We start from the raw sequence: 7,143 nt of genomic DNA, 5'->3' as shown, positions 1-7,143 counted from the left end.
GATCCATTCAGCAAGGCTCGATTAACCTCTGAATGCACGCAAAACCCTCTTCACCCGTACACACCTGCATCCCCCCGTCCCGGGCCACTGGTTTTCCACCGCCCTGACCCGCCAAGTCGCGATCGCAACTCACACATGCTACTGATGATGTACGTACGGACGTTACGTAGCGCGCGGGCCTGACCCGGGGCGACGACTCCTGCAGGCTGCAGCGTGCGACGCGACAACGACGTGCGTAGTGGCCCACGCCCCACGTAACGTAGCGTACAGTGTACACCTGATTTCGCTCGGTCGAGAGGTGGAGCCGTGGAGGAGTCGATGCCGTGGTGTGCGCGCGCGTCGCGCCCCACCAACCGGATACCAGCAAGCTAGCGAGAGGAGAGAGGGCCGGGGGGGCCTCAGCGGCTGGGCGCAACGTGACAGCGGAATCCGGACAAGAGCGCGAGGCCTTTTGCGCCAAGGAATTTCGACCGGGCGAGATTCCAACCACATTACGTACGTCCGCTGTCACCCGGGCTGGGCTTAGCTATCTTGTGGCCTATATATACTCGCCCTTGACCCGATTACGTTCTCGTCCCAAACCAAAATCTCTCATCCTTGCCACCACAGTGACCACTCCGCCCGTCTCTCCTCCTGATCGCTCGTTGTTGTCTCTTCTCGCGCGTAGAGCTCTCTGCACTACGCAAAGCAGAGGCTAAGATTGATCGAGTGCCATTTTATATACACCGTTGTGCATTTCCCTCGCGTAGGTGTGGCCATGTCTCCCGCTATGCTGCAGGCGTCGTCGCTGTGCGTATCCGCGGCGCTGTCAGGCGCCGCGAGCCGGCCGGGCCGCCTGGCCAGCCAGGGGCACCAGGGCAAGCGGGCCGTGGCGCAGCCTCTCGCGGCTAGCGCCGTGACGGAGGCAGCGCCGCCCGCGCCGGTCGTCGCGCCGCCGGCCCGCCCCGTCGACGCCCCGCGGCGCCGTGGCGGACGTGGCGGCGGCGGAGGCGGCGGCGAGCTCGTGGCGTGGAAGAGTGTACGGCAGGAGAGGTGGGAGGGTGCGCTCGAGGTGGACGGAGAGCTGCCTCTCTGGCTGGTGGGTTAAGCCTCCTACTGATTGCAAATCTCCCTAAATATGACTTGATTTGGCTTTTGCCTTCTCTCCACCCTAATTAAGTATTCATGAACACACCATAACCTCAGCATTTTATAAGATCTGCCGGTGGTCAAGCTAAGGCTAGCCGTGCATTTTTCATTCAAGAATGCGAATCTTTTCTGTTATTTTGATTCAAAGGTTTCCCAGTACTCCATATCGCTTTCTTGAGATCATCTATAAACTAAAGATCCTTTTGAACATCTTAGTAAAAAAGCATGCACAACATCTTCCCACACATTGAGAAATACGAAAGGCACTTTCTGGACCACATCACTGTGCAACAAATCCTTTATAATTAACCTAACCATTTTCATCTTGTAGCATCTCCTTGATTAGTGCAGGCTAACCGCTGACCTAGAGCACATATATGCATATAGCCCCAGAAGGGTCCTAAAAAGGTACCAGCTTTGGCCACGTACCTAGCATATTTTTACCAGCAGTATCTAACACGCCAGGGTATATTACTTGCCGACTGTCATTTTTAATTTCCACTGTGCCAGCAGTTGCTGAAGCACTCACCCAAATCTTCAGTAATTTGATCGACAAAGAGGAGGGCGACACTAACTTACCCTATGCTGGCCTAGCGAAAAGGAGATGGCATCTTGGCACTCACGATGCTTGCGGGGAACACAACATATATACCCAGATTCTCTGCTCACCCCTAGCTTCGATCGGCGACAACAATGGCATCACTGTCTTGTGGTTGCAGTTTTGTTGCACCCCGCAACTCTCTGAAAACAAAAGTCAAAAACCTTGGTCTCCCCTAACTCCAAGTGATCTTATCACTGTTCTTGCCAATTTTGATAGTGACTTGATTTGAGGAATTAATACAGGTGTACATGTAGTATAATATTGTTGTAACTTTGTAGTTACACTCACTAAGCTATGGATAATACAATCGTTTCAGCTAATTAAAAATGCAATCTTCTGAGGTAAGCTCGTGGATAGATTAATTTGTCGGTCGTTAATTAGAGGTGGACGGATTTGTCGACGTGCTGCAAATGATTGATCGGATCGATGCATACTTGCTGCAGGATGGCACGTACCTGAGGAACGGCCCGGGACTATGGAACCTCGGCGACTACGGCTTCCGGCACCTGTTCGACGGCTACGCGACGCTGGTGCGCGTCTCGTTCCGCGGCGGCCGCGCCGTGGGCGCGCACCGGCAGATCGAGTCGGAGGCGTACAAGGCGGCGCGCGCGCACGGCAAGGTGTGCTACCGCGAGTTCTCGGAGGTGCCCAAGCCGGACAACTTCCTGTCCTACGTCGGCCAGCTGGCGACCCTCTTCTCGGGCTCGTCGCTCACCGACAACTCCAACACCGGCGTCGTCATGCTCGGCGACGGCCGCGTGCTCTGCCTCACGGAGACCATCAAGGGCTCCATCCAGGTCGACCCGGACACGCTCGACACGGTCGGCAAGTTCCAGTACACGGACAAGCTGGGCGGGCTGATCCACTCGGCGCACCCGATCGTGACCGACACCGAGTTCTGGACGCTGATCCCCGACCTGATCCGGCCCGGCTACGTGGTGGCGAGGATGGACGCCGGTAGCAACGAGAGGCAGTTCGTCGGCAGGGTGGACTGCCGCGGCGGGCCGGCGCCAGGGTGGGTGCACTCGTTCCCCGTCACCGAGCACTACGTCGTCGTGCCGGAGATGCCGCTCCGCTACTGCGCCAAGAACCTCCTCCGCGCCGAGCCCACGCCGCTGTACAAGTTCGAGTGGCACCTCGAGTCCGGCAGCTACATGCACGTCATGTGCAAGGCCAGCGGCAAGATTGTAAGCCATCATCAATCGCTGCCGCCCGTAGTGCGTTCCCGTTTTGCCTATTTAATTGGTTGGGTGATCTAATGATGATATTTGTCGGGACGATGGCCAACCGAAGGTGGCGAGCGTGGAGGTGCCGCCGTTCGTGACGTTCCACTTCATCAACGCGTACGAGGAGACGGACGAGGAGGGGCGCGTGACGGCGATCATCGCCGACTGCTGCGAGCACAACGCCAACACCGCCATCCTCGACAAGCTCCGCCTCCACAACCTCCGCTCCTCCAGCGGCCAGGACGTCCTCCCCGACGCCAGGTACGTACACACACGAGCCACACGACGACGTCCCGCCGTCAATTTGCTACGCTACGCATGCACGTATGCACGATGGATGACGGGGAACACCATGTGTAGGGTGGGGCGGTTCAGGATCCCCCTGGACGGGAGCCAGTTCGGCGAGCTGGAGACGGCGCTGGACCCGGAGGAGCACGGGCGGGGCATGGACATGTGCAGCATCAACCCGGCGCACGTCGGCAGGGAGTACCGGTACGCCTACGCCTGCGGCGCCCGCCGGCCGTGCAACTTCCCCAACACGCTCACCAAGGTCGACCTGGTGGAGAGGACGGCCAAGAACTGGCACGAGGAGGGCTCCGTGCCGTCCGAGCCCTTCTTCGTGCCACGCCCCGGCGCCACCGAGGAAGACGACGGTTAGTGTCACCATCTCTCCTCGTTGGCTGCGTATACGTACGTCTTGGCTTTGCCTCGTTTCGTTTGTAATAACTTGACCAACTCTGTTATTGATGGCAGGCGTGGCGATATCGATGGTGAGCGCCAAGGACGGGTCGGGCTATGCGCTGGTGCTGGACGGCAAGACGTTCGAGGAGGTCGCGCGGGCCAAGTTCCCGTACGGGCTGCCCTACGGCTTGCACTGCTGCTGGGTGCCCAGGAAAAGGAACAGCAAGTAACACACACGCCGGTCCATCCCAACATGTCACCGCCAGTACTGATTCGTCTCTGCTGCTTGCGTCTTGGGTCTGCGCATCGAATCACAGTACAAGTGGAGGCTTGGATTTGTAGCTACGAAAATGGCAGCATGAATGCAGTCACCGTTTGGTAGGTGGTCTCAGAAGGAAAGAAAGACATACATACGCTGCACGTGGTGAACTGTTAGTACGTGATGTATGAGGTACCGGAAGATGTAATATACGTGGAAATGAAACTATAGCGATCTGTACGTGTTAGGCTGTAGTAATTCACATGATGTGTAAAATGTGTACATAAACCCTCCGTTGCGATTGTTCGTACTCCTGCTGTTTAATTTGTAGTACAGTGAATATATCTTGTGCTCTTTAAATCGAAGATATCTCGTGCACGTACTAGTACGTTTTTGCATGTACTGGGGTCACTGGGCCATTGCATCAGACATGTTTGCCAATTTCAGATTGATTATGTCCGTTCACTGTTGTACAGAAGCAGTGGCAGCTGAACTTTGAAATTGATTATTTGCTCCACATCTCAAATAATATGTTTTATTAAAAATATTTCTTCTATTGTAATATTTAGATTACTTACATAAGCTATTTGCTTAGTTTATTTCTTAAAATATTTTATTTATCACTATAATGAAGTTGATAATCTACGATAATGTCGGAGATATGGGTCTGGGGGTATGTGAAGCGTGGGAAATCTACCTTCCTGTCCTGCCGCGTGTCCCTACAGCCTGGTCTTGCCCACGCAACCCGCGGATCGCTGGAGCGACCGGAGGGAGGTCGGGGCCTCGGGGTGCCACGTCATGCCCCTCGGGCCTTTGCACCGCTTCGCCCCGAGGCCCTCGCCCAGCCGCCATGTGGCGGAGGGATCGAGCGAGGAGGGGGCCCAGGCTGAGCCTCCATTAATGCACACAACGCCCCAACTGCCCCATGCCGCATTTAATGCAGTAAGGCAGACGTGCGGTGTGCGAATCTGACATGCCATAATCAAAGAATGACCGGTTTGTGACCGGTCATGATTCTGGTCACGTCTGACTAGACCGACAACCGAGCTCCCACGTCACGTCTGCTCCCAATGAAGTGGGGGTAGGTATGACCCGTCCCATCGGAGGGTCATTCGGACGGCGGCCACCACAAGTCTTCATCCATTAATGGGGGAATGACAGGGCTATCCCCCATGTCAGGCGAGGGACGGCGCTGGGCCCCACTCAAGGACAAGCTGTGGCTTTGCTTCCAAGCGAAGACACGGGTCGAGTCCCGGTCAAGATAGGGTGGGTTCCCACCCGAAAGAAGAGTAGGTAGAGGCGGTGCATGTGGTATCCCCTTGAGATATAAAAGGAGGACCTTGCCCACCGAAAAAGGGGACGACTCTCAGAAAACCTAAACTCTAGGAGAAGAAGAGCGAGAGTGCTCTCCGGAGTTAAGGAACCCTTGTAACAGTACTCTATCTTCAACCTCCAAACAGTGACCGAGCCGTCCCAAGCCTGTGCAGCCGTGCCGCCTCCTCCCACCAATCCGGCCACCTCGTTGCTCCTTTTTCCAAATTAGTTGCGGGAATGGAATCCTCTCAATCTCCTCTTCCTTTTCCCCAAGAAATCCCCAAAAGTTTCTATGGAAATCCTTTCCAATTTCGGGGTTCAATCTTTCCTTACTCCGGCGAGAACCCTAGACTTTCCCGAGTTTTATAGTCGATTTGGGCTCGGACCCGAGCTCCCGTGCCTATATAAAGGACCCCCTAGTCGTCCTCTACCTATCCCCTCATGTCTCATCTTCCACCGTCGTCGGAATCGCCCTCCCCGCGAGCTCCTTCTCTCTCCGCCGCCGGTAGCCGTTCCAGCCGCCGTGCGCCGTCGCCTCGGCCGTCGCCGATCAGCTCCACCACCTCCCTCGGCTCCGCAAAGTCGAGCTCTATCCCGGCCGCTGGTTCTTTTGCGCCAAATCCAACCGGAGATTGGCCGTCATCGTGAACCGGAGCGCCGCCGTGCCTCCAACCGCGTCGTCCGTCATCGCCTTCGGTCGCCGTCGTCTCCATTGGATTTGCAGCTGCGAGGAGAAGCCCATCCGCCATTTGTCATCCGCCGAAGATCACCGGAAAGTCATCGCCGGCCATCTCCTTCGCCGTTCATCGCTGCGTAAGTGTTGGTAAGCATCGCCGTTGCCTCCTCTTTCTCCCGGTGCCCTCCGTTTGCATTATTGTGCCGTGGTTCGCCGGCAACCGCCGCTCCTATGTCATTCACCGGTGTACTTTATCCTTAGGGTCTTAATTCAATCTAATCCGTTATTTGTCTAGCATCGTCGTCGTCTCCATGTGTTGTCGTCGGGTCACCGTCGTCATCTCTCTCTCTGATCGCTTTGGTTCGGTGAGACTTCTATCCGTGTTCCCTCGGTTTAGTTTTTAATCTCTCGTTTTTGTCGTCGAGTAGCCGCCGCCGTGCCACGCTTAGCTACTGCCCTAGCGTCGCCGCTGCGCTAGCCGCCTAGCCGTCGCTGTGCCACTCCCTGCTACAGCCATGCTGCTACTGCTCGTGCGTGCCAAGTCGCTGCCGTTCCACTACCATAGCCACCGTCGCCATCTGTCGCCGCCACCGGGTTCGCACGGCGGAGGAGCACCCTGTCCACCCCTTCGCAGCCGCCGAAGACCACCGGAGCGCCGTCGCCGTCGGGGACCCGAGCCGAGCCGAGCCGCCGTCGAACCTCGTCGCCGGTCGTCGTTCGTCGTTATCCGTCGTTGTTCTTTGTACCGGTGAGTTCGCGTCGTCATCCTCTTCGCGTTGGTGTCCTCGGTGAGCCCGGTCGAGCTCTCTATCGCCGGTGGCCGCGTCGTCCAGTGCTAGGCCGGCGATGACGTCATCGTGACGTCATAAATCTTTTATTTAATTCGTAATAATTTTCTGGATTAGATGAAAATCGATTAAACTTCGGAAATTCATAACTAAATCATCGTAACTCGGATTCGAGTGGTTCAAGTCGCTAAATTCATCTAAAATCGAGATCTACATGTTAAAAATATCCACATGTACTGTTTATGCTTGTTTTTGTACTGTTTTGTTGATTTTGTTCTTTTGCTTTAGTTTCCGACGTTCCGGAGGAGAGCGTTTTTGTTGAGGAAGGTTCGGAAGCGTTTGCGGAAGCTCAAGGCAAGTCACACAGATCCCAAACAACCCTTTGAGCATGTTGAACCTATTTAAAGCTAATGTTTTATTTCAACTCATGCATTATTTTCGAATGTCATCGGGTGGTGAGCCTTTCCCAA

The 7,143-nt window shown here is 55.6% G+C and overlaps 1 protein-coding gene across 1 annotated transcript; it reads left to right on the top strand.

Moving 5' to 3' along the window:
* The first annotated feature begins 437 nt into the window (after positions 1-437).
* Positions 438-4,262, top strand: LOC4326177 (carotenoid cleavage dioxygenase 8 homolog B, chloroplastic). The gene is made up of 5 exons (NM_001397943.1): positions 438-1,078; positions 2,173-2,916; positions 3,023-3,216; positions 3,316-3,608; positions 3,709-4,262. Exons 1-5 carry the CDS (start codon positions 758-760, stop codon positions 3,864-3,866), a joined length of 1,710 nt encoding a protein of 569 aa, NP_001384872.1. The 5' UTR covers positions 438-757; the 3' UTR covers positions 3,867-4,262.
* The last annotated feature ends 2,881 nt before the right edge of the window (positions 4,263-7,143 follow it).

The sequence above is a fragment of the Oryza sativa genome, chromosome 1, assembly GCF_034140825.1.
Source record: "Oryza sativa Japonica Group chromosome 1, ASM3414082v1".
NCBI classification, from domain to species: domain Eukaryota; kingdom Viridiplantae; phylum Streptophyta; class Magnoliopsida; order Poales; family Poaceae; genus Oryza; species Oryza sativa.
This window is presented reverse-complemented; position numbering and strand designations above follow the sequence as displayed.